Raw genomic sequence first — 27,093 nt, 5'->3', positions numbered from 1 at the left:
TCACAGCGCATGGTAGTTCCGGACAAGGTCGAAGAAGTTCACACAGACCTCCTCAAAAGCCTGAGCGTTGTTAAGGTAGCAAGCATGACCAGCGTTAGGAATTTTATGTAGGCGAGCGTTCGGCAAAACGCGAAGGTTCGCCGCCGCTGTCGGGCCCAATGAAGTGTCGTGGTCGCCTGCAACTTTTGGTGTTTAGTTAATTCTGGTTTCGAAGCCAAAAATCCAGACTTTCGTACCCCAAAGAACAAGGATAGGTGTCCGATAGAGAGCGGGTTGTGCGATTTCATGGGTGTTCGATGGTGCAATTCCTACAGCACACACAAAAATATCACGTGCTAACAACGGTAGCACATACTGAGCTGCCATTGAAGCTGTCACGACCATTACCTGGAATTTTTCTTTCTGATTCTCATCGAAAACAAACAAGCGTCTTGACCGTTTACTGCACTCATATCCACTGAAAATCCTCTGGATACGAATAGAATTTAAGCGGATCCGTACCAAACTAAATGCCTGCGAAAATAGCGCAGAGGTCAGCATAAATGCGCTCGCGCTCCAGGATAAGCTACAACACTTCAAAGGAGCTCCTTCTTTCCTTGAATTTGAAAGAAAAAAATCACTTCAGTTCAAAGCAGTTTTCAATCGTATAGCGAATCCAGCGTTTATGGGGCTGAGAAAAAAAGCTTGGAAGGAAAATCTTCTTTTTTAAAGTCCTTCTTCACTATAGTGAGATCTAAATCGATCTACCTTAGCTGATATCATGTTTATCTGTCCGACTATCCGGAAGTGTTTTAATTTTCGTCCTTTAGAACTGTAGCAGCTGCGAGTCGAAGAATCAATTTCGAGTTCCGACTGATCGCTGAATTTGTTTTCGCGAATTGATCCCTCAAAGTGAGAGAGTCAAGAGATGAGATGGTATTCGCCAGGATGGCGTCACAGAATAGGCAGCTTCGAGTTGCATTTACCATCCGAGTTCGGCGATCATGTGACGGGGTCACCTTTGTAATCTGAGGTCGTTTTCGAGAGGTGGACAGAGATTGTCGCTTTTCGGACTTCTCGGAGAGAGGGATCCTTGAGAATTCACCCAATAGCAAACCTAAATATTTGCCTGGTGTAGGTCATCTTTTGGCTCTTCTTGAGGTACATCGTCGCAAGAGATTCATTCGGGGTGTTGGTATGATTGACAGGATGCAATTTTGGTTTCCGATAACATTGTCTCAGAGAGAATCTCTTCCATAATGGCGGAGAAACCACGTTTAAGAGAACCTGATCGCTGACTATTCGCTCAAGCCACGGTAGTTTGTGTAATTCCATGTCGAGACAACTTCGGCATTGGACTGAAGTCACTGAGTCTCGCTGTCGAAGGCAGTGGGGCATTCAGAACGAGTTCGGTGTTTGAGCGATGTTTCCGCTGACTGCAAAACACTGATACCAGCGACAAGGCGTGGCTTGGGAGATGATTTCCTTCTCTAACGAACCCCCCTCCATGCTGGTGCCAACGGTTTTCGGACTATGGCCTTATATGAACTCGTAATAGACGATAGATCCCAGGTGGCTTCAGTCAGTTCGAGTTGTTCTGTACACAGATGCATGCACGCACAGATAACCCAGTGCTGTCCGACTGTTGTCTGTCTGTTCTGATTTGGCCTGAAATTTTTAGAACAAAAGAAGGAAACTCCGTTCAGGACTCTTTTCCTCAGCCTAGAATTTTACAACCACGGAATTCTATCGAATTCTAGGAAGACTGCACTGTTGCGACCATTTTTAAGAGGTCCGATGGGTATTATTCAAAAACTAAATAAAAGCACAGGGAACTTTATTTGCCCATATGACCACGACGTGCGTTCAGACCTCTTGAAGTCATCGGATAAGGGTGAATACCGACGACTACGAAGAGTGATAGATTCCCCTTGACTAAGAACTTAAGTGCATAACTTACATGTTTGATTCCAACAGCGTCAAGAAAGGAAAGCAGAAATTGCGGCTTGTCGTGAACTCCTACTGCGGGCCCACGTGTCTGCAGAAACAAAATCGTAGATGAAAAAGCGTATAGACGAATGAAATTCGGCACAGAACCTGTCCAGATCCTGGCAAGTCCGGTGCTATGCAGTGATATCCTAGAGCTGCGAACGTGCTTAGAGATCTGAAGACGCGTCGTTAAGAATGATGACATCAGAAAAATTAAAAAGATCCGAGTCTGAGGTATGTTCACCCTCGATCTGTCCACGTTGAAGAGGAATATGCTTGTCCGTGTAGGAAGACAATAGCAGCTTTTGCATAGTGACTATCTGGGGGCAGCGCTTCACGGTAGAATACATTGTGATCCTGAAACGCAGGATCTTTTTGTTGACTACTCTATGAAAGGAACTTTGGACAATAGTTGAGGTCATTGTGAGGCGGATCGAGAGGCGTGACTGGAATAAAAACAAGCCCCATAACCTCAAGAAAAAAGTAGAAATCTTGTCAATTCAAGCTAGCGCTGCTAGCATTTCTTAACTCTCTCGCTTCTTAATGTCCCAAAAACTGGATTTCAGCGCTTTTCTATGCCCGTTTTGCTTGACCGACTAAAACGAGGAGGCAGAATATACATACAGAATATAAAAGTGCAACCTTATGTGGGAGAATCTACATTTGAATAGCGTCCCAACGACTTTTGACGGACAGATGCTCATATCCCTCAATTTATGAGGGGAAATTACTTCTCGTCCAAATACAGAGGGCGATCACATCATTTACAAAAATTACGCTTTATTCTAAGTTAATTGAGGCATGTTGTAGAATTGTTAGGTGATGCAGAGTTACACTGAATTAAACTTGGTGGCTTCATAGAAAAACTATGGTAGAAAATACGGTAAATTTTGAAGGTTGGGGCGCTACTTCATCATAAAAAGTACGTTCCGCTACTTCCAAACAGATTAATTAAAAAGTCGAAGGAACTGCTTTCCACCACAACTCTCAGCTGTTCGATAATTGCAAAGAATCACTATTTCCGTGGAACTCTCTGGTGCTCATACGCCACACTTGTACTTAACCCTAATTTTGTTTGGATTTACGCTTTAGAGGACCACAATCCCAACTATGAGTAATTGAGTAAATGACAGCAGAGGAGACGTTTCTGCTTTGCACCTTCCCTTCGTCATTTAAGAATGTGGGTAAGCTCAGACATCCTGAAAGACCGATTTCAATAATGACCTGACCACTAATTAATGTGCTAGGGTGTATTGTTGTTATTGTTCAGTATTGTTTCACTATTGTTCAGCAAAGCTCACCCCAACTTCCACTCGTCTTTCGTTTACTTCGACCAGATGAGCAAGTTTTCTAGCATTTTCAGGAATTGGTCGAGTTAGTTCTGCTCGCTCCAGAAGTGAAGGCGGTTCCACAACTACCATAATTGAACGTAGCTGCTCTGAAAAAGATTTAAAAAAAATCTATTCTGATTATCAAGTGCAGATAAACAGCACATCTACGATCTAGAAAGAACGGAGGAGCGGAAAGAAGTACTGGTTCTTTTCTCTAGTTCTCATATCTGGTGTTTTCAGTGAGGTAAATAGAAGAAAAGCATGTGCACATCCTATCTTGACAGCTACAACAACAAAATCCAATGAAGAAGTAGGAATGATCGGCCGTCTTCAATATTTTCAGCCAAATACTGGTAAAAATTGCGATTAATGTCCAAAAACAACAATAAAACACTGACACTGATAAGTAATCAGTGTTGACCGTCAGCTGACACGTGAGGTCATCACCATCGCAGCGAATTTCGATGCAATTCTCCTATTTTAGCATGATTAACGAAAAGAGGGGCGAAAACACGGAGGATGCAGGAGAAACTTCTTGTGTGGAACTTCAACAGACTATTCGGAGCCGCACACCCATCATGCGGACACTTCAGTACTCCATAAATCAACTTTTTTTCATCCAACGAAGGTCAGCGCATCACTTTTTCCACCATCGAATTTCTGCGCCGTGAATTTACTGCTAGAGCAGCTAATCAGTGTCTTGAAGTATTGTTTGCGCAAGATTCTACGTTTGCTTCCAAAAAAATTGTGGACGAAGTAAAGAAATTTGAGCATTTTGGTTTCGCGTTTGAGAGTAAAACTCAAAAAGGTGCAGCGAGTTATAGTTGGATGCCACAGTGTGTCATCTCGTCCACGTACTATACTTCTCGTCGACAAGGACAACACACCGTGAAACTGTTATTATGTATTCCTTGTTCCGCATTGGATTCGCACTTTGTGATGCAGTAGCACGGTATGAATTACGAGCAAGCGGAGAAAAAATAAGTCAGAAACAGAGACTGCTTTACAAGCAAATGAGTATAAGAGCACATCATAAAGTATGTTTAAGGAGACGTTGAAGTCTAACGGGAAACTGTAGTCCGAAGAAAAGCACAGTGCGCGCCTTGCACGATCGATTGGAGGTTCGGATCCGCCCTAGTGCTCACCAAGCCTTTCATCCCTCCGGAGTCGATAAATTGGTACCAGACTTGTCTGGGAGGATAAAAACACTTACTTGACACATCGGCTAGCCACCGCAAGTCATTGTAGAGGCCAGCTACACGTTCGTAAACCTCAAAAGATTCCGAATTGAAGTGAACGTGGGGGCGCATCCCAAGCGGATCCATTAACGCCAGAAATTTTCTCCTTTAAAACTTTATCTTGCCTATACGTGACCTGCGGGGGCTACCCGTTGCTTCCAGTCAGTGTTTTCATTCCCCTAGCCAGGTCTGGTGCCAATTTATCGACCGCGGAGGGATGAAGAAATTGGTGAGCACCAGGGCGGATTCGAACCTCCGATGGATCGTGTAGACACAGTGGAACCTCTTACCGACTATCCCCCTTCCTGACCACTAAGAATGCTCAAGAAATAAAGAAAGTATGTTTATTTACAAATAACGATGTCAAGAAGATCTTTTTCATGGATCTGGCGAAATGAAATCTTGGAAATATGGTGCGAAAATGCACTAAAGCCGAAGCTGAATTTAAAAACTTGGCAAACAGTAAAGTGATAAACTTGAAGAAGAGTCTATGGTGAGGAGGGCGCAGCAGCGCTTACCAAATAATAATTAACATATTAGTTGAGAGGTTCGCTGCAAAAAAAAATTCATTCTCTGCTTTGTACTAGTGATCCATAGCTATTATTTCTTATAATACTGGCGAATATCGCAGCAATAAGACAACTTTCTCCACTGCGATAGCTGGCGGACGCCAGGAAGATGCCACAGCCAATGTTAGGCATCCGAATCTCGCCTTTCATTCACATTCTCTCACTCAGAATAGAACCACATACTTGAATCAAAAGCAGAAGAGCAACAGCAAAACAGCAACTGGTTCAACCAGCGTCCCTGTGGGTTGCGAGAAAAAAGCACTTTATGTTTTTTTTCCTTTGCAATTTGTATAGCCAACATTTTTTTCAAAATAAGAATGTATTGTGAACGTGGTGGAAGTGCGAGAAGGAGACAGCAGGGAGCACAGTTGGTGGGTGCACTCGACCAAGGTTACTGTAAAAGCATTGTAAAACAAATCTACAAATGTATAAACAAACAGAAATTGCTACTATCGTACTCTACAAATATTTTATAATCGCTGCTGTATTGCAATGTATGCTGCTAATGTTATTTTAATACTATAATTCATCTCACTCAATTTGTTTTAAAATAACAGAACTAAGTTGCAATTAGCACAAGAAATATCTTAAAATATGAATTAAGTTTTTATATAGAAAAAGATTAGTAAAAATAGACGCCATAATAAATTAGGTGAAAGAATACCGACGTTTGAAGAATTTAAACAGCATTTCCTATTAGAAGCACTTCCGCTCTGTTCTAAGTGTAAAGAATGAAACGGAGAGGAGAAATAAGTAAATAGGTAGGGAGAAGAAGAAATGAGGGAAATGTGCTAACTCTGGCCGAATAAGTAAAGAGAGGAAGAAATGAGGAAAATGTGCCAACTCTGGCCATTCGTGTAGGACAGATTCTTATGGGACAATGTCTGAGGACCTACCTATCACTCCCAACTCGACCAATTCATCCGTTTCTACGGTGAGATCAAACGCACCACATTTGCCGGTGAATGTAAACCTCCAGAAAATCGCTTGCAGCCGTTCGAAGGACACATTTGGTGGTCTATAAACCCTATTACGTCGATATCGGGCTGAGCACCTGCCTCGCAATTTCCGGTCACCGTTGAGAGATATGAATAAAGCGCATGGCTTTTCAATTCAAGAATTTCGAGAATCCCGATGAGTGTAGAACGAAAATTTTGATCAAAAATTCACTTCAGTCTAACTTTTCAAAACGGGGAAAACTAAAAACTTTTAGAAAAAATTTTCTACTGAAAAGGGGTCAACGTAGGGAAATTATGAAAGGAAACAAGTGAATGAAAAGCGAGCGTTCTTGAAATCTTATTCGTCACCTATTGCTCAAAACGAAACACCACCCTCCCATTCCGGTTAGGATCTAGGAGATCTGTCATACAAGTTCGATGGAGTGGAATCGAGTGGAAAACCTGCTGCACGCCCCTCACACACCGGATGCAACGTTATTGTTGTTGTCGCATTGTTGTTGTTGATGTTGTTGTTTTTGTTCTGCCGCGCAGTGACCATTGTAGTGCCGGAAACTGCCGTAGCGGCGAGGGAGTAGTGACGTAGTGACTTAAAGGCAGTGTGTCAATTGACGGTGTTGAGATCTGTGCAAGAATAGACAGAGATAAGGGCTTGGTTCACAGCTGTGAGAGTGACAGCGCTCAATTCCGTCTGGCAATCCAGAAAGACACGTCAGAAACAACCTTGGTCACATCTATCCTTCCTAGAATTCAACTTTAGAATGATCAGAATATGGTCGATTCTGTCGTTTTTGAAGATTCGCAATTCAGCTAATATAACTCAAATAAGCAGCAGAAGCTCCCCAATCTTTACTACCGCAAATCTGTTGCCGATTTGGAGAATGCGATGTGTTCCACAAATAATATATTGTATCGTTTGGGACCGTAGGTGTTGTATCACACCCTTTTTTATAGATTACTAGAAGGAATCAAGCATGATTACAGTCCCTTTATTCGCTAAGAGACTCCAACATCGTTGTTTTTTGATACACCGCCTTGAAGGCATCACCCCACGAATCTGGGGTGGTACTGGTTTCAGGCGGGTAATGCCTATACGCGTCATAGACTGTGGGGAAAGTGTAGATGGACGACACCGGAACGCTGTTTCTTACGACGGCTTTTGTTGCAACGCAACGAAAGGGTTTTCGACGAATCGCAGACGGGGGCGGGCGGAAAGGTTGCGATTGCAACAAAAGCGGTCGTAAGAAACAGCGTTCCGGGGTCGTCCATCTACACTGATAGAGGAGGAGATGAACGGAATTACCCTCTTCCCTACAATCTACGACCTTGTATAGGGATTACCCGGCTGAAACCCGTACCAACCCAGATTCGTGGGGTGATGCCTGTAGATAACCTGGTCTGAGCTGAGACTGCTAGCTGAGAAAATTAAAGGCACTCATGTCCAAAAATCGTGGATACTGGCGCGCTTTCGTGAAAACCGTAGTTCTTTAGTATCGAAATCTTGTGAGCGAATGAACGAGCGTTTAAAAATAAACTATCGAGGTGGTTTCTTTAGCTTTGGGAAAAATCGCTTTCGTTCCAGCAATAGTTTTGGAAGAAGAATTTGGTTTCAGCTTAGTGACATTCATAAACAAAAAAAACCTGAAGCCAGAATCTATAAGCGGAGAAATTCGGAGAAAGATAGCCGTTAAGAGAACATTTTCGCTTTCCCAAGACAACAAGAATCCTTGGATGGGCAACGCAATGGTTATTGCCTCTTTGGGAATTCGCATCTGTTCTCCCTCGAGGTTCGCAAATAAAACAACATGATTTACCGTTGGCGACGCATACATCTATTTCACATATGTTTCACTTTCAATTTCGCACCTAAAATTTATGAGAAACTGCACCAACAACATTAACCAAATCCCTGAATTTGTAAAAATGCCTGAATGGATGGTTTTCATCCACAGCAACGACAAATCTCCTTTTTTCGTCTATCATCTATCTCGGACAAAAAAGCTTCGAGTTCTGCTAAAAATGTTTCCCTCGAAACGATGGATTCCATCGCTTTGTTCTCTGGTGACAGCGTGCCTTTTGTGCAATTACATGCATAGCGCTGTCAATCGGTATTCAAATTCCCAAAAGTGCAAGCCCGGGAATCCCTTCATGGACAATGAGAACTACGAATGCAGAGCCACACCCCATGGCAGCCAGTCAAATCTAACCAAATCATGGAAAGGCCTGTGAAATTTCCTTGTGGCAAAGTCAGTTATATGAAGCACGAAATCCTGAGAAGCGATGTTCGTTACCAGCGGCTGAGGAAAACGGAATATGAAGGAGGAAGTAAAGGTAATGTTAATGAGATAGAGCATGAGATTGATAGGAATGAGATTGACTCAAACTTGTGCCACAAAGTTGACCTGGGTCGTCATTTGGGCAGTCGGAGGCAGTAGGTGAACCACATCATGCAAACGGGTTATACCTTAGGTGGACAAGTCAACGCAAAGCGATTTCGCCGCGTTGAAAGAGACCGGATGGGTCAAAGTGGGTTTGTTCAGGTAGGAAAGCCAGACAAAAGCCGACATCAAGCCACTAATTCTTAGCTCCCGTGGTATCGCATTTTAAACCCCACAAATGCCGTGTTCGACCATTGCTTTTGATGACAGAAAAAAGAGGGATATGTTGTCGTTTTCTGTGATCATCTTGAAGTCGTTGTAGTTTTCAAAAGGTTAGATTACTAGCGCGGGTGTGCTCAGCGGAGAGTCCACAAAGATTTATGGATGAGGAACATGAAGAAAAATAAAAATAAAATTGACTGCACAGTAGGAGAACTCGTCCAACAGTTGTAATTTCAACGGCTCTCAATTTGTTCCTTATTTCGAAGTGAAAGTTTTCAGAAGTAGAAGCTTTGTTCTTATTACTACGTTCAGCATCTCACGTTCTTGCGCAGACAAACTCCGGAAGGCTATGAAAAAAGAGATTAGCAAAAGATGAAACCGAAGGCGATTCTTTGAGTTTCCAGTTCCATAAACTCTTTATTCTTTTCGTTTTTTTCCTCCTGATGTCCATGAACTCCATAAGAAAAGCTATTGAAGAAAAAAGACTATTAAAAAGGAAACAAACGAGCTAGATACTGGAGCTACAAATTGTGGCATGGCTCAAACCCAGTTCACGTACGAAAGGGAGAATTTCGAAACTATTATTTGTCGGTACATGAAAAAAAAATAAAATAAAACTGAACACATGTAACCACTAGAGGATTTTCTGACAATCAGAAACAGCTTTCTGAGAATTAAAATGTGAAATTTACATTTACAACTAACCGATGACTATAGACCGAAAAGTGTTCATTCAGAAAAAGATTCTATAGCACCAAACGTTAACTTCACAAAACTTCCCTGCTATACAATACTCTGCAGTAGTTAACGAGTAGCGCCTCACAAGTAACCGACTACAACTGGACTGAAAGACTATCGGACGCTGATTGCTTCAGTGACAGTGATCTGCGAAGGATGTCCTGAGAACAACGTGGTTCAATCTGTTTCTGGAGGAAGCGGCGAGGAAAAGAAAAGAAAACTGATTATTTCCTCCAAATATTTATGTATTAGTGCGATTCCATGTAAGCAAACTGCGGTGGCATATGGAACATGTGAGGGTGCTCAATGGAAAAGGATGTAGTGACAATAAATTGAATTTAATTTTGTAAATTTAGTAGTTTAAGAAAAGCTGTAACGACAGTGATTTCTCGTTCGCTAATTCTTTCTCTGAATGCAAAAGCCTTCATCACCCTTCATCTGCATTTTGTTAGAACTGATTCTTTGACTATATCAGTAAGAATGGATTTCTTTCTTCGTGGCAAATGGAAATTCTTACACACTCCATGAATAAATGAATAAATAAATAGGCTCGCATGCAGATTAAGCTCGTACGTTCATTTTTATTACTATTATTCGCTCTTAGTATCCACTATTGACTAGATCAGTAGAACCATGGAGGTTGTGAAAAATATTATGATCTAATAACCTTGGTGAAATAATGACAATAATGCAGTGTAAGGTAAACAACGTAAACAGATAGGAGCTGAGAAGAAACCGAAAATGTCAGATGGTCTTTGATCAAACTACTTCTCAACTGCACTTATAAGGGACTTTAGAATAAGTTAGGGAAGAATACTGCTTTCTGGACTTCGACATTGTGCTTGATTTTATACAAGTTCAGAGAAATACCTCATCTTACCTGGAAAAAACATCAATTCTTACGTTCTGGCTAAAAGCATCTTTAAACTATCTTAGAACATTATTACATGGACTGATCTGTCGGAATTCAGGCAAACAAACGATGATTATAATATAAATGAAGTTTAAAGCTTATAACCAGCTGCTCTAGGAAATCTAACGAGAGAGAAATGGTCGCCAGGAGGTCGGCATCCTCCCAACGTAGCGGCGTTGGTCGCCGAGTTATAAAATCTCGACCCGAGGTTCGTAAAAACGTGGCGAGAACCGCAAGATAACGAGGTGATTCAAAGCGAACAGCAGACGAGCAGCAGTCAGTCCACAGACCAATACGTGTGCTGTGCGAACGGTGCTGCAACACGCGCAGCAGATGTGTCAGTGCAGGAATTTGTACGGGATTGCGGTGACGAAAACACCAAAATAGGAAACGACAGGATCTGAAGCATGTTCCGGACATATAAAAATAACACAACTGAAAGTGCAGAACTCTTGTGAACGCTTAAGCCGTCGATTCGTTCGAGAGAGGCATCGAATGCCTGTCAATTATGTATGCGGGAAAAAACTCGGATTCAAAGGGCTGTGACAGGTTTGGCGTGCTTTTTGATTTCCCAGCTGGTCCTCGCCATCAATTGGAGGGATATGTCAAGTTGCTGGCAGTTGCACTAACTCGAACGAGCTATGCGAGAATTTCCCCAGAAAATGGGCGTACTAAAAAGAGTTCCCAAATTTAGTCCGTGCATGAAAAACTAAAACTCACAACAACTACGATAGAAGGAAGTAGTGAAGGTCGAGGATCATCCCGATAGAGGAAAAGGAAGAAAAAAACGCATTTCAGGTTAAAATTTGTTCTAATTAATCATTTTCATGAAAAAATAGTATGAGTGCATATTTCGCTGGAAAAAGAACTGATGGTGACACATAGACAATGATATTGGAAATAAAGCGAATTATACTGTGTTCTATCTCTTCGCTAAATCGCAGTTTGTACAGTTTTTCCATTGTCGGGCTATATTTGCAGAAATCGTTTCGGAAAGTACAACCGTACTATGTATACTGTTAAGCATAAATATTTGAAAAGGGGAGACCTATTATGCGTATGGACGGTAAAGCCAGAAAAGCTTCGCCAAAGCTTCGCCGTGCAAAGAACAAAATTGCGAGAAGTAAAATAAAAATCCTTCTCATCAGTAAGAAAAGAAGTTGTTCATGTCGGCAAATTGTAAGGAAATAGCATGTTTTCGAGGATATCATGATGAGTGGTGGTTTCCGATTTCAAATCCGGAAATGCCTCGCACAAATAACCAGTATTAGAGGTTGACGGCAAAGGAAAGTCAAAGGTCACCTTTGACCCAACATACACGCCTAGAAGAAACTTCACTTTCAAAGAAGAGGTGAGGAAGAGTTTTTGTCAATTTCCATCACTTTTCAAAAATTCCATAAAAAATGTTTTTTACAGCTGAGACTAAAGGAGAAGATTAGATGAAGCGAAACATACCCTTCACTCTACTTAATTTTTCGCGAGCTGTCGAAGAAAAAAGTCCAAGTGAATTTTTTTTCTCAGGTTTTTGGTTTTAGCGAAAAAAAAACTTTACGAGAAATAGGTTCTCAAAGTTCTGAGGCAGTAGCATTTTGGGTCTGTCTAACATTGTCTAGTTGGAAGTACAAGGAAAATTTCTTTAGAAAAAACCATGAGAAGAAATATGTAAGAAAACAGACAAAATAATCTACAAATAGATAATTTGGTTCTAATATTGAGGAGAAAAGAAATCAGTGCATTCAGTAATAATTTGTGAAACAATCATGCTGTGCTGTTGAACACAGCATTTCTTGATAGAACAATGCTGGAGTGTGGTAGAAATGAAAAGAATGATCTACGTGTCGCAAAGAATGAATTTCATTTTGAAAATAAAACGAGAAGAGAATTTATTGAGGTCAGACGCGGGATGTCATCGTGTTAACGAGCATTAGATTCGCTTAGAAGATTATCGATTTCTTTTTTGGGTCACCTGATAATGTAACAATTTCAATTTCAAATGCAAACCTGACTCATGCATGTTTCCGCCTATTTTTTTCCATGCGTGAATCATAATGTGAAAGTTGCGCGTTCTTTCGTCTCTGTATTTCAAAAAGGAAGACATTTTGAGAAATTCGGCCAATTCCTGTTTGCCGTTTCGGCGGAACTCATTTCCATCGCTTTTTACAGGATAATGCAACATTTGTGGAACAGAATTGACATAAATACCATGGATTCAGTGCGAAGCAGGTTTCAAAGGAAATTTGAAGACGAGTAGTTTGCAGTTTCTGAGTCGAGTTCGTGCAGTATGAATGCAGATACTGTTTGCCGTTCGAAAAATGCCACACGTAAGCAAGAAGTCAGTATGAACTGTTTGACAGAAACAGGTTCGCCATGGATGTCAGCCTATTGTCACTGCACCCTTTTCCGCTGTCACCTCACGCTCAACAATTTGAACCGGTCGAGCAGGACCTACTATGCACTATAAACATACGTAAATGTGATATGAATTTCTCTCGAATTCCTGACCGAACAAAAAAAGGAACGAATGCAGATAAGCGCCTCAACGCAGTCATAAATCACGTTTGCCGCTTGTAGTCCAGATGTCAGAAGAAGCTTGCACAGAAAAACGAATTTTTGTTCAAATAGAAGAAGCAGCACAGCTGATGGTTGATTGCAAAACGCAACGAATTAGCTAGGCGATAGCGATGAGAGCGTTAGAAGGAGCGCAATGATAAACCGGCTGATACACTGCGAATCAACGCTCAGACACTGAAAAACCCCTTTCGCTTAAGAATCATTTACGTGAGTGATCTGTTGCAGAGTATGTGGATGACCTTGGGAAAACTGCAAGAAGAAACGTCAAAAGATGTTGATAAGCGGCTACGTGGCATTAACCCGAATTTCTGCGGAAGAGTGGCGAGATTCAAAAAGTTACAGGCGCCCACACTCGACCAAGTTTGATTTCCTTTGTCGAAGTGGTCGTATTCCTCGAAAAAGAACCGGACTGGTTTCGCTTAAGCCCTCTACATGCGGCAAATCATCAATACGATAGGATTTTTTTTCCACATTTCCATATCTCGAGCCAATTCGTTGTTGGTCATTTCAGGTAGTAACAGTTTAATGTTGATTTGTTAGAATCCTGATTTGACCGAACCTACCCACAGTGGATAGGGTTCAGTACTGCAGCTAGCTCTCTCTCTAACGCGGATCTTTTCATTCTCACGAGTAATTTGTCTTCAATTTGCCAACTTACCCGCAATAAATAGCCGTTCGCTTGGCATGACTTTGATCTGACGCAGAAATTTCAACTGCACCGCTTTAGCTGACTGAAAGAAATGCAGAACAAATCCAGATGAGATTTGTAAACCTAACCTCCCCTACAGCAAGTTTTATTAAGTTGTAAAACTCTGATCACATTTAGGTGGAAGTCTTAGGCTCAAGAGATGGAACTCTGAAAAAGGTGCTTGAGGCAAATTCCGCCTACTTGGATGCGTTTGAGGACAATTATGCGACATTTTGCCCTGGAAAGAAAGTTCCAAAAAAGTATTGGCACGAAAGTGGAAAACAACGGGATAGGCCGGGGAGAACTACGAATATAGAATACAATTCTAACTCTCTATCGGCTGTCATCGCCAGAGAACCTCAAAATTTTCCCTAAAAGCTGGTTGCGATGCAATTGCCACGTGGTGTTCCCAGGAAATGGACAAGAAACACAAAGTTTGCTCAGTCAGCTGTCGGCATCATAGGAAATGTTTCGAAAGACGTGTCATCAAAGAAGACTGCTTGCGAAAAAACACGGGCAAATATTGGGAAACGAGAAGACTGGCATCTCGAACAAAGAAGAAAAAAACTAGAAAGTACGAGAAAAAGCGCTTGGACTTTAACAAAACTAGAATTTTCGCACTGGAAAAACATAAAATTCCAACAAAAAAAATCCGAAAAACTCTAAGAATGACTTGTAAGGCACATCCTAATGTTTCCCACTGATTGACTGTGTTTCTCGGAATATATCTCTTCAGACATCTTTATTCTCTCTTTGCATTTCTGTCTCATTACTGAATTAAAAGAAATAACTGAACTAAATTACTGTTTCTTAGATCCCACCCATTTCTACTAAACATCAATCAATCAAGTTATGAAGAAAGACTGAATCGAAATGAAGTTCAGGATCATCATAAATGGCAGCAAAGCAGTTCCAGTGAATGGGAAGTGGAAAAAAAGAAGAACTGCGTCTGAAGCATAAATTTACTTTTTTCATGTAAAACAAATTTTTGTCTGTGGGTGTCTGCAAGAGCAAAAACAAACAACTTGGAAGTTCCAGCCTCACCCAAATCAAACATTTTGAAACTGAATTCAAACCGACTACAAAATCCAATTCGACATAGTCTAATAAACCAAAAGGTGGACAAGATATTGGTGGATGTATTATGGGTGATAAAATAGTTTTCAAAACACCAACCATCTGAGGAAGTTCAGGAGTAATAAAATTTTGGTGCATGATGGTGTCCCGACAAACAAGCGAATGACGAGCAACGAACGGCGGTAACAAATAAGAAAAAAAAAACAACGAACACAAAGTAAACAGTGCTAAACAAATCTCCAAGCAAATTTCACCATTATTGTTTGAAGAACTTATCGATCCTCAGCAAGCCTCACTACCCCGGAGTCAACAATTATCAGGAATTTATCGCCAATCACTGATAGCACACACGCCAAGTTTGTGCAGGCAGAAAACGGAGCGAGAACTGGCCAAAAATCGTCTGTTTTGAGGAAATTCACCGCCTAATAAGCGCGTGTTTTGCATCAGAAATTGCCCGCCGTCAACTGTTTGCAAAGCGAAGAGGGCGGAGGTTCCGAAAATGAGGAAAAAAATGGCTGCGTGACCGCTTGTATTCGAATGGATTGCGCAAGCGCATTTCGGGTATTGTGTCCAGAACTACGCGAGTGGTCGCCGATAACAGAAGCACAGAAGGGCGGTTTGGTAGTCCGTAAGTAGATGAGTGATAGAGAAGAGGAATAGAGAAAAAGAGGAGAAAAGAGAGAGATGACAAGCGACCTTCGACACATGAGCTTTTCTGATTCTACGTCAAGTGATGTGAATTTTTCATGGTTTTTCATGTTCATGGTTGAGAAGAAAAAAAAACGATCCAGTCTATGTTGCCATAAATACTACAAATAAAGCATTAACGTGTGTAACGAGCATGTGTCCACTTCCGAAAACGTATCCCAGTGTTATTCTGCCGACAAAAGTTACGCGTGATCTCCGGAAAAATTATGGAAAAAGGAATACAGCAACAGGATAAAATGCTATAGAAATAATCCCGTAAAACTCTGTGCATGGGTGAAATTCACTTTCTTGGTGGTGCGCTGTAATTATGCATCCAATGGAGTGCAGCCGAACTTAATGAAGCTGTGGAAGAAGAGAGAAAAAAGAGAAAGAAGGGGAGAAAGAACGAGATAAAGATCAAGTGAAAGAGAACGAAAGAAGGAAAAAGGAGGAAAAAGAAGAGGAAGTTAGGCTATTTACTTTTTACTTCACGTTTTTAAAAAAAATACTTTAAAAAGTAATAAAGTACTAATAATAGTGATAATATTAACTAGTAATAAGTAGTAGTAGTAGTAACTACTGGTAACTACTAGTAATAAGTGATAATATTAAAGTATTTAAATATTTGATATTGATGGCACATAGGAAGAGGTGAGGGAACCCAGAGGCGCTCCAGTATCTAATACCTTCCTCCCTAGCGTTAAAATTTAGAAAAATTTTGAAGGAGTAATTTTATGAGGATGTCACCTTAACGCTTGTGCATTTGTCGTTATCTGACACATTTTTTAACAGTTAGTTTTGGGATTTTTGGACGATTTTCAGTTGAATATTCATAGAACATCAATGTATCAATGTAGTTTTCATGGGTAGTTTTATTTTTTAATATTTTGCTAGTGGAGCACGTTTTCGAATGCCTCAGATCACAAAATCAATTAACAGACAGCAATTGTTAGGCAACCTACAGCTGTATAAACCTGACCTAAACAAACAAACAATGAGTCATTGTATAAGGCGTTGTAACTGGTACCCAGTTACACCATTAATGTACTAAAATGCCTAGTTCCATGGCCATTTTAAGAAATGTACTGCGGGCATAGCAAACAACTATTACCATAATAAAATATGTGCATTCAAATCTTCCTTCCATTCGAATACACAGCGCATTGGAAGCAGCTGTTGTTGTCGTCGTGTTTATCAATTTTCAGGATGTTTCTTAGGAGGAAACAATCACGAAAGAGGAAACATTCGGGGGCAATCTGGTTTTCGGCAACACATCTACTTCTTCCTATAGAATTATTTCATCAGTTCTATCCTCTGACAATACACAGATCATCATTGTTTTGTTCAGTTCATTTGTTTACTTATTTGTTAGGCAATATATTCGGGAATAATTTGATCAAGTGCTTTAATTTGACACATTTATATATGGTAAACCATAATTTAGAGTAAAGGGAACAAACAATGGGCGTATATTGTTTTTTCTCCTTCTTATTTCTTGTTCTCTTTATCGGAATTAGGAATTTATTTCTCTACTTATTCCCTAAAATGTGTTGTTAATTGATTTTTTTTACTTAAACACAAAACAGACGCGGCCAATAGATGGAAATGGAACTTTCCACTTAGATGATGATTTCGTCACATGTTCATTTCATCATCTTTTTACTTACACAAAACTATGATATTTTTATGAAAGGTTTCCTTCGATGTTACGAACAAAACATCTGCAAAAAAAAACAAGGAAAGATTTTTTTATAATCTTTTCTTGGTTTTTTTTTTTTGAAGATTTTTGAAAAATCAAAAGGTTTCGAAGCCATACTGAAATATGTCTTCTCACAGAACCACTTTTTTACACTTCAAATCTAAGGAAAGCTCGATAACGCTGACTCGATGAATCTCAACCTATGCCCTTTTAAAATAAATAGGTTCGGGGATTGTGCAATTGGTAAGAGGTTCCGCTGCGACCCCACAGTCAGTATTTCCCAATCCTCCAATTCTATGGAAGCTCTTTATGCCTCCGAGGTTGATAAATTGCCTGCCCGAAAGAATAAAAACACTGGCTTGGTACATCGACCGCTTCACCATTTTGAAGGCTGGGGCTGGGTTTATAATCCCTCAAACGAAATTGAATTGAAGTCAGGTGCGTTAGCGCACCCCGACGGCTACCGCCAGACACTATCTTTTGCCCCTAAAAAACAATTTGCAGGTATGCTTCGGCGTTCCTTCTGGGCTCCCATTCGAAAGGCTTTTAGCTTTCATACAATTTTTTTACAGTTTTTCTACTTGAACATGTCTTGGGGTCGATTTCGGCACCGCACACGTCCAATGCGGGTTTATGAACCTTAAAGAATTTTGAATTAAAGTCGACAGCGTTGCTGCAACCCAAATGGATTAAATAACACCAAACTCTACTCTTTAATCCTCCATACGTACAACGAGGGTCCATCCCACATAGAAGCGCTAGTCCTCGAAGACGTTGTCGTCGGAAGATCACCGGATGTTGCAGTTCATCGTTCCGCAGATTCCGGTATAATCTCCGATCCATGCTTGATGATCATTCGTGAACGTCCAGACGTTTTCTGTAGAATACTGTCATTTTGCTACAGTCTTCATTCTGCTCAATATTGAAGCGTCGAGGAAGTTGAGAACAGCTGTTCTCCTGCTGGTGCATTTGTACACACAGGATTGCTGAAAAGCGAATGACGCGGTCTTGATACGACGTCGATCTCGAAGATTGACGGAATCTGATCCATCTGATGGCGCTTCAGTATTCGTCGCTTTGATTTCTTCGACCAACTCACTCAACAGCTTATCTTGTCGTTTTAGTTGAGTTATGGCTAATGAGACGAAGGTCCCATACTTGGAAACATCTTCGAAGAAGACTAGAGTTCAGAGTGGTTCTGAATTCAGATAGCAATCTACGCGTTGTGTGAAGACGTTTTTGTATGTTTCTAGGAGCATGCTGGTTCAGCTGTGATTTTTAAGCGTAGCAATTCGAGTTGATCCCTATTGCGTAGTACGAAATATTTTTATTTTTAATATAACGTGATGAAGACCAATTCGAATTGCTACGTTTAGAAAAGCGGGTTTTAAGGACCTTATTTGTCAGCGGATTCTATCACGGTATTGTGTTTAGTTTGTACACCACAGGAGACTGTTATGAAGAAAATAGGTGGCACTGTTCGTACGGGTGTTACCTTGACGCGGTTGGTCGGTAGTCCGATGAGAGATTTCCGAGATCGGCACTTGTTTCTGTATTAAGTAGCGAGTAAGGAGAGGGTTCTATTCCATGGATTAGACGAATGCACCTGCAAAATCCTCGTAGGAGGTTTAAAAAAGAAGCGAGGAATCGTTGCCGTTTACATGACGATCTTACTTCAAGTGGATGGGCAATTCATGAGAAAAAAGAATCCTATCAATTGATACGTTTGAATAAGATTGCAATATCAATGAGGAAAACGTCTAAGATTCCCACAAACATATGACATAAGCTTTCCATTACCTATCAACGCATTATTGTGTGTTTTTGTGACATCAGAGAAAAATATAATGATGCCCAACACTATCTTTAAACACGATCCTTTATAGAATGAGAATCTAACCTGCATAAAAGCGCCTATCTTAGAAAATACGGTCATTCGTACACTACCACTTGGAATGAGAACACTGATTCTCCTTTTGGTTCTTCTATGCCTAGTCTCTGGTAAGTGTTTCACACTCTATGAGATCATTCTTTAAAAGGAGCATACCACGAATCTGGGGTGGTACGGACTCCAAGTGGAGTATCCGTATACGTGGTCGTAGATTATGGAGACCGGGGTGGTTCCGCTCATCTCTCCCTGAATCGCTGCAAGCAGCCGGCCCCTGAATGCTGTCTGTACGACGCCTCCTATTGCAGCGCGCCACCCTTCCACGCGTAGCGTCCCTTACTGCCTATAGGGGCAGTCCGAATTGATTTTCGACGAATCGCAGGGTGGAGGCGGCGCAAGGGGTGGAGCGTTGCAATAGATGGCATCGTACAAAGCAGCATTCTGGAGGTTTGAAGTGATGCAGGAAGGATGAGCGGAACTATCCCCTCTCCATAATCTGCGACCCCGTATATACTCCACCTGAAATCTGCGCCACCTCAAATTCGTGGTATGCTGCCTTTAAGCGAGCATTCTATTGCAGTGGCCACTGCGGCGACGAGATACTGTGAGGAGCCTTTGTTCAAAGGACCGTGTGATAAGAAACTGAAGAGGTAAATGTGGTAGTGATTCTAAAAATATTGCTGAACAAGAAATTAGAAAGCGGCGCACGGGCTCAGAGGAATGAAAGAACAGGTGACGAAAAGGTGAGGACAAGCGAAAGGTACTGCAAGATGGCTTTATCGCAGAGATACTGTGAAGAGAGTTATTGTCAAGAGGTTCGCGCCGCGTCTTCACCTGATTGACACTAAATGCGTCAGCTCTTTGTTCGTGTTTTAAAAAAAAAGAACTTTGAATATTTTTACATTGCCATATTATTGTCCTCACGGTGAAATCATCTCGTCGCCAAACTCGCTAAGTGAGCTCAATTCTTTCGAAAAAATACAAAACTCACTAGTTCAGATAAGTAAGTTACATAAATCTTTAAATTCAAAACTATTATCAAGAATAAGACTGATTAGTTGTTACGGTAGTTGCTCGAGTGTATCCCCATTTAAAAGATTGTGAAGTTATTAAAAATTAGTTATTATGGAATGGAATGAGACAGGGATGCTGTACAACCATTCATTTTCAATAACGATATTTATGGACATTATCAAAACTTAGGTTTGCTGTTTATAGATATGGTTTTGACAAGGAAAAAGGGAAGTGCGTGAGGTTTTTATATGGAGGATGCGGAATGAACCACAACAACTTTAGGAGACTTAAGGAGTGCAATCAATTCTGCAAAGCTGAAAAGGCATATAATAAGAAAAAGAAAACTTGAATTTTCTAAAAGAAATTAAAATTTATACCCAAAGATATTGTTTTTTGTTCATTCAGAAGGGAATAATGGAAGGAAATCTCCTCTTTCAGGCTTCCAATTAAAAGGGATGAACGTATGGGTCGATTTCCTCTCCCATTTGTATTATATTTGAACACTCAAGGTGAGGTAGGCGCTGAGCGATTTTATGAATAGAGCGACTTGTAAAAATAGCTGTGTCAGCAAAGTTTCATGTTTCCGACTGTTCAATGCGGAATGTGAGTTCATTCATTTCTCAAAGAGAAACTGTGTACAGAACAGCAACAATGGAATAGGGATTCACCGAAGATGTGGAAAAGAATCATCCAAACAAAGCTTGTCTCAAACAAATTCTACAACCCATATGAAATGTCATAGCACTAAGTGTGGTCTCAAGTTATAGAGAATATGTTTAATGCTTCTAAAAAGAGTTTGCGAAGAAAAAATGTGTTTTATCATGATACAGTGAGGGCACCTTGAATTGTATCAAATCAAAAGTGCATAAAATTAACTTCCAAACGCAGATTACACATTACATAAAAAACACACTTTTACCTTCAATTTTACTCGAATACCCCTTAGCACCTGTAAAAAGCTGTGAAAATATTAAGGTCTCTTGCACGTTCTATTATTGGCGGTTGTTAAGATTCGGATTTGTAAAGAAAAAATGAGCCGGTTGAGCAGCACAGTGATAAGTTGTTTGGCTGCTAGTTCTGTGCGGTCAACGGTTCAATACCGCACCAGGCGAACCAATGTGGCCTGTGCAATGTCCTCCGAAGAATCTGGTCAGTATTTTTTCTGAAGTAAAGGGCTTGACAGGCTGGTACAGATTTGTATCGGAAGATAAGAGCATTGACAAGATACTTTGGCTAGCCCTGCACACATACATTAATGGACCTCAAAGGCGGGGACAAGCCGATGATCAACCAACTGTTCTTATCCTCCCAAGCAAGTCTCGTACCAATTAATCGACCACAGAGGGATGAAAAGCTTGGTTGGCACTAGGACAAAAAAATATGTATCAAATATATTCTACTAAAAGTTATACTTTACGCAGGAAACTTTGTGTGGGAAGGACACAAAAATTGTGTCAAATATAATTTGCCCGCCAACGCGGTCATGCTTCAACGCAATTTTTAGTTGTCGTCATTGTCATAGCAATTTCCATCTAATTTTCAGCGGATTGCAACAAAAAGTATACTGCAACAATTTTTTTTTCAGTTTTCGTGCTATGCTATATTCAAAGCAGATGAACGGAAGCGCTGAAATAGTAGTTGCAGACAAATCGAAAATAGAGTTATGGAGTAGTGTTTGCGTTTCGTTAACGAATTGAAGTAGCACGTTATTTTTATTTATTTTAGACGTTTTCATGGATGATTTAAGGACATTGTTGATAGTCGAATTTAAGCAACAGCCAAGATTGTTAACAAATTTATTATTATTATTTATTCGACTATCAACAAGTTGCAATCTCTATGCCAAGATTCAAGGAAAGTCGAACTTTTGCACTTCTGGAAGATTTAAGGACATTTGCCAAGAAAAACCCGCCGAGTCGTTGTTGTATTTGATGAGATGTACGGAGCACTTTTGTATCAAATCCGAAAGAAGGAATTCGGGATGAGGCACATGTAAATACTGGGCAAGTAGAACCGAGTGAAAGGCAAAAAAGTTAAACTAACAAGCTTCCGATCTGATTCTGAGGAAAGGAAAGATTAAATGCCACATTCCGACCCCGTGTCCGATAAACTTTGCAGAAAAGGTCGCTGTCGGTACACAAACGCCTTAAAAGTGCACCATTGATTCCGCTGCAAAAAAAATGTTGAACGTCAGAAAAAAACGTGTATGGAATGCTACAGATGTAGATCTCCCATTAAACATCTCAACTTCTAAGCTATGTAATATTTTAGTTTTATTGAGGAGCATTTTGCAAGATCATTTTGAAAAAAAAAAACAGGAGGGAATTTCTTCCAGAAGGGTTCATATCACTGCAGGGTATCACCTGGTCTCGAGGCATCGCTTGGGACACAATCAGATAGTTCCTTTTTTCTCCTTCCTTTCTTTCATACGAGCCACATTTCATTTCATTATTCTGCTCATCACTTCACCACATTATTATCATTAATATCACTCTTTTCCTGCAGCGCTCCGTTTCCTTTCTTTTGTTAAACAAAGATTCACAAGAAATGAGTTTTGCAAATACAAGCAAAAGACTCCAGGAAGAAATCCAAGGAGTGTGAGAAGTTTCATTATCTCGGGAATGAAAGAGTGAAAGACGGCGCATGTTTGTCAAGAAATAATAAACCACTTCTTACTGTAGCAGTGGAGTAGGGCTGTAGGAGGGTCAAAGCGACATGAAGCACGGCACAGTTGCGCAAGCAGCAGCGCTCGAAGCAACGCAGTGGGCGTAGGTAGCGGTTGGGATCGTGGTGGAATCTTTGCCAGCACCACCCATCGCCGCAGTTCGCAATGGTCCCAATTCGTTTCCGAAGCTGTCTCCACCGCGTTGCCTCTGGCGCAGCTGCTTGCGCAACTGCGCCGTGCTTCATTTCGCTTTGATCCAGCTATACTTGGCCAACGTATCAGTGCTGGAGTAATTGAGGAGGAACTAAAATCAGCGTTACTTCTTTGGATTAAAAAAGAAAATTCGATTTGAAAGTAGGGGATTAGCGTGATCTAATGAAGCAATTCGGTTCATAAACAAATAAATATTTTGAAAGACAACAGGATAGTCAATAACCACTTCACCTTCCAATAAAGCACAGTGTATAAGCACTAAAGAAAAGATAATTACTGAGTGGATCAATTTTAACAAAGCCACGCAAATCTATCGCCGCAACAGTCGTGAGATGAAAAACTAAACATTGTTTGATCAATGTTTTAATTTTTTTAAGTGTAGAAATAGATAAATAAATGTATAGAAGAAAAGGTGAGTAAGAAGCAGGAGGGCTAGCACTAAGACCGTAGCAACCGCATCCCATAGCTCGTCACATTAAAGTGACGACTGGATTCTCCTGCAGGATTATGAAAGTATCATCATTAAGGCGTGCCGATTAGAAGTGTTGGCGTCGGTGGGCAGCAGAGGTCAGTTCGCTACTAGCGCCGGTTTCAAATTTAATACCAGAACTCGCAAGAACAAAGGTGTTAACCGCAGGGTTATATTCCAAGGCAGCTACAATTATTCACAAGCATGTGTTGGATTTCTCCCTTTAGAAATACTGAAAGCAAAAAAAGTAAAGCCGGGATCTGAATTGTCATTTCTTCGAACTTCACATGATGTTCGAGCAACTTATTTCACCAGTTCAGAGAAATATTAACCGATTCTGTCCTAAACGTATCCCTTAAGTTCTCAACTCACTCAGAATGATTTGGTTACAGTATTGGAGATTGCCACTGCATCAAAACTAGTTTCACTGAGCAGTAGTGTGATTTTGATTCCTATCTCTCAAAAACACAACAGCAGTGTAATTATCGACTTCTATAGATTAAAATTAATTCGGCCGCATTATCGGACACCCGCTATGTACTGTGTTATCCCCGTTCAAATAATAAAATAGGTTCAAATAATAAAAAGTAAATAGTCTTCGTTCAACTTTTTTTCCGCTGCTTGAGAGCAAATTTCAACATTTCCATGAATGAAAAGTTTTCCAACGATGTTCTTGCTGCGATCACAGCCCATACTGACAAATCAGGACGACTAAAAGAGTTTGAGTGCAAATTTGCGTAGGATACGGAGCCAGGTGTTTTTCCAAACGCGGAATTTTTCTTAAGGGCAGGTGGGCCCCGAGAGATGTTTGACATGCTACTCGCTGATATCAAGCTAAGGTACGAAAAAAGTTTTAAAAGCAGTTGACCTTGGAACTCAATTCCTCTGCAAGTGCACGCCGCTCGTGCATTTTACGCTCGCCAGTGCTTATGTTCACTCGTGCAACCGCGGTATGTTGCGTGCCGCAACTCACTCATTTTTACCGCCAAACGCACACCTTTTTTCACCCTCAGTTCTGGTCCACATTGATGGGCATCAAGGTGTTTTGAAAAACAAAAGTGCCGGCGACTACAGAGGCGCCACCACTTGACCGCGCACCAAAATTGGCTTTTCAATTGAAGAAACCTTAACCCACTTGAGTTTTTGGCAAAGCCAGTAGTTGAGGCCAAGGCCTGCTCGACTAACTACTCCATTTTATATCCGTTGAAGGTCGCTCTCAGGAAGACACGAGTAAAAAGTAGGAAATTATCATCTGTATGCTACTGGCAACACACAATAAACAGACGACGACATCAGGCGACTGTGTTCTCGCAGAGGAGGCCAGTATTTCCAAAAATATTCATAGAAAATGAATGCTAAGATTTTTTGCCAAAGCTTACTAAGATGTACTGTAAACCTAATTCATTATTTACGCTCAATTCCGGGCCAAAAAGGATGTGACGACGATGAATACGAAACAAATACAGTAAATACGTAGTGAAAAGGCAGAAGAAAGAAGACAGGAAGCTTTGAATAAGCATTTTCCGAAGTTTCCCATTTCTGTGATCACACGACAGTACAATAATCACGCTCCAATTACTTTAAAACACGCTGAAGTTTCGAAAATTTTAGAAATTTCAGATTTTAGATTCGCTTCCAAGTTGTAGATACACCGTTGTGTCCTCTTTTACCTCTCAGCTGCCACGCCCTGAAACGAAGGGTGCGACGCCCTGAAGGTTTTTCAGCGAAAATGTCGGAAGCATACACAAATTTTTCAAAAGCTCGTATGTAGATTATTGAGCAAACATACATAATTTTTCAATAAAATTCCAGCTACGCCTGTTTATTGTTCAAGAGCCATATCTTTTTTCAACAAGTTGTGCAAATTTCTTGTTGGCTACTCCCTTCAGGAGAATTTCTGCCGACCGCCACTGTCTTGAATGCACAAGAACAGATTACTTTCATTTAGGTTTTTCAAGCAAACACTTTAACAAAGCAATCCCTTCACAAAAACATTAATTATTCTAAGCTGAAACAAAAAAAAAACAATGCCAAATCGATAAGAGAAAACTGCGAGACAACGAGAAAAGTGAATGCGAAATTTAGCACGGAATTTTTAACGCAGTTAGTACTGAAAAGTAGTTGGTAGCTGCGTGTCTGTTGAAATGTCAACAGGATCACTAGGCTTGTTAGTGGAAGAAAGAATAAGGGAACTATATTGGAAACGAATCCAGAGAAACTGAGAAGCACAGCAAGGAAGCAATAAGAACACAGGAGAACGAGGTCACAGACGGCCTGAGGAATTTTTCGCTACCGCATTACCATTTTTGCACTAATGTCGACTAGGTTATTGTTGCTAAAAACGAGTCCTGAGGAATTCCAGCTCATCAGTCGTTCGGCGGCACTCGAACCGAGCGCTGGGCCATTCGCATAATGAAGAGCGTCACGGCCTTGACGAAAGTTCCACAGAAAAGCGCGATACAACAATTGCCAATCGCATGTCCAAACACAGTGTCCAAGCAGAGGAGGATAAACGGAAAAAAGTGGAGATTTCAAAGGAAAGAAACTTTTTGTATAGTTTCATGTGGTTAATCGCAAGGTGGACAGCATTAAAACAGCGCTGTCCGGCGAACAAGAATTGAGTGCCGGACCGCCGCAGATCGCAACGTAACGCAAACATTTGCGCCAGCTTTGATGCACGGAAGCCGCTAAGTGTCGCGAAACGCAGGCAGGTGATTCTTGCCGTATCACGGAGTACATGCGACTGTTGCGAAAACAATTATAGCACCTCCCTCGTCCACTGCAGTACCAATTGTTTCAATCCAGTGATTCCCCATGTAGGCTCAGACCCGACCTATTTGTTCTCTCTGTTCAAGAAGAAGAAACACCACGACTTGACTTTTGCGGGATTTCAGCTATTAAAAGATCCTTAGAAAAAACGAAGAAAGGAGTTCCGCACGGAAAAAAGTGGGAAGAGAAAGAAGAAGAAGGCCTGAGAATTTCCGCAAAACAGTGTCAAAACAGTGACAGTAGGTTTGTCGCTGTATCTGCGGAAATAAGAGAGGTTTGCTCGTACTTCTAGCAACCACCTTTAAGAAATTTTGCGGCCGACAAAATGTAGGTTACACAGCACAAGAAGAAAACATGAATAGCAACGCCCACATGAACTTAAATTGAATGGTTCGTTCAATAATGAAAAAAGAAAAAATTCACTAACAATAATAAAAGAGAAAAGAATGTATATGCTAGCATGTATGTAGGAGTCACTGAAGTGAACCTGAAATTTTGTGAAATGCATGTTTATGTTCCATAAAAATGGATTCTTATCAATTCTTATCAAAAGACTTAAGAATTCCTTCCTTTCAGGCGATCCCCGAACGGGTTCTAGAAATTAGGTGCCGGCATCGTGTACATAGTTCCCTCCCAAGTTTCATCGCTAAGTTCTTCATTTTATGCTCACCTTTCTTTAACAGTTAGCTTTCCTTAGCCTGAAGAGGACATCGAAAAATTCTTCCATCTTAGCTTTCGACCACCAGTGGAGTAATGAGAAGGTCAAGATGCAGCCTTAATAAGCTTTCGAGTGCGGAGAAGGGGGGGGGGGGAGCAGAAGCTCCGGATTAAAGCGTAAAAGAGTGAGAAATGGAATCCGGAATGGACTATAAATGTAATGCAGCCAGGGGGAAAGAAATAAACAGCAGAACATTCATTCACCACCACGACACGTGATAAATTACCGCAGCTTGCTGACACTGAGTGACTCGGTGCGGAACAAAACAACTCTTGACTATTGCAATACTTCGCAACAGTTAAAGAGAAAGAGTATATAGATA

At 40.8% G+C, this 27,093-nt stretch overlaps 2 protein-coding genes across 4 annotated transcripts; one reads left to right on the top strand and one right to left on the bottom strand.

Moving 5' to 3' along the window:
• On the bottom strand, positions 1–18,971 carry RB195_001240 (uncharacterized protein; the record flags this gene model as incomplete). 2 transcript variants are annotated; one of them, XM_064197929.1, is made up of 8 exons in its annotated part: positions 1–176; positions 237–387; positions 1,940–2,017; positions 2,077–2,143; positions 2,213–2,325; positions 3,270–3,406; positions 18,531–18,585; positions 18,936–18,971. In XM_064197929.1, the coding sequence occupies 8 exons, from the start codon at positions 18,969–18,971 to the stop codon at positions 1–3; spliced, it is 813 nt and encodes a 270-aa protein (XP_064053809.1). The 2 variants fall into 2 exon arrangements, with proteins under 2 accessions (XP_064053809.1, XP_064053810.1); XM_064197928.1 differs by lacking the exons at positions 18,531–18,585; positions 18,936–18,971 and adding an exon at positions 4,513–4,624.
• Positions 18,972–18,990: 19 nt separating this feature from the next.
• Positions 18,991–20,704, top strand: RB195_001239 (uncharacterized protein; the record flags this gene model as incomplete). 2 transcript variants are annotated; one of them, XM_064197927.1, is made up of 6 exons in its annotated part: positions 18,991–19,036; positions 19,504–19,573; positions 20,142–20,168; positions 20,230–20,259; positions 20,376–20,451; positions 20,579–20,704. In XM_064197927.1, the coding sequence occupies 6 exons, from the start codon at positions 18,991–18,993 to the stop codon at positions 20,702–20,704; spliced, it is 375 nt and encodes a 124-aa protein (XP_064053807.1). The 2 variants fall into 2 exon arrangements, with proteins under 2 accessions (XP_064053807.1, XP_064053808.1); XM_064197926.1 differs by lacking the exons at positions 20,376–20,451; positions 20,579–20,704 and having other exon boundaries at positions 20,142–20,286.
• Positions 20,705–27,093: the final 6,389 nt, after the last annotated feature.

Source organism: Necator americanus, chromosome IV (assembly GCF_031761385.1).
Source record: "Necator americanus strain Aroian chromosome IV, whole genome shotgun sequence".
Taxonomy (NCBI): domain Eukaryota; kingdom Metazoa; phylum Nematoda; class Chromadorea; order Rhabditida; family Ancylostomatidae; genus Necator; species Necator americanus.
This window is presented reverse-complemented; position numbering and strand designations above follow the sequence as displayed.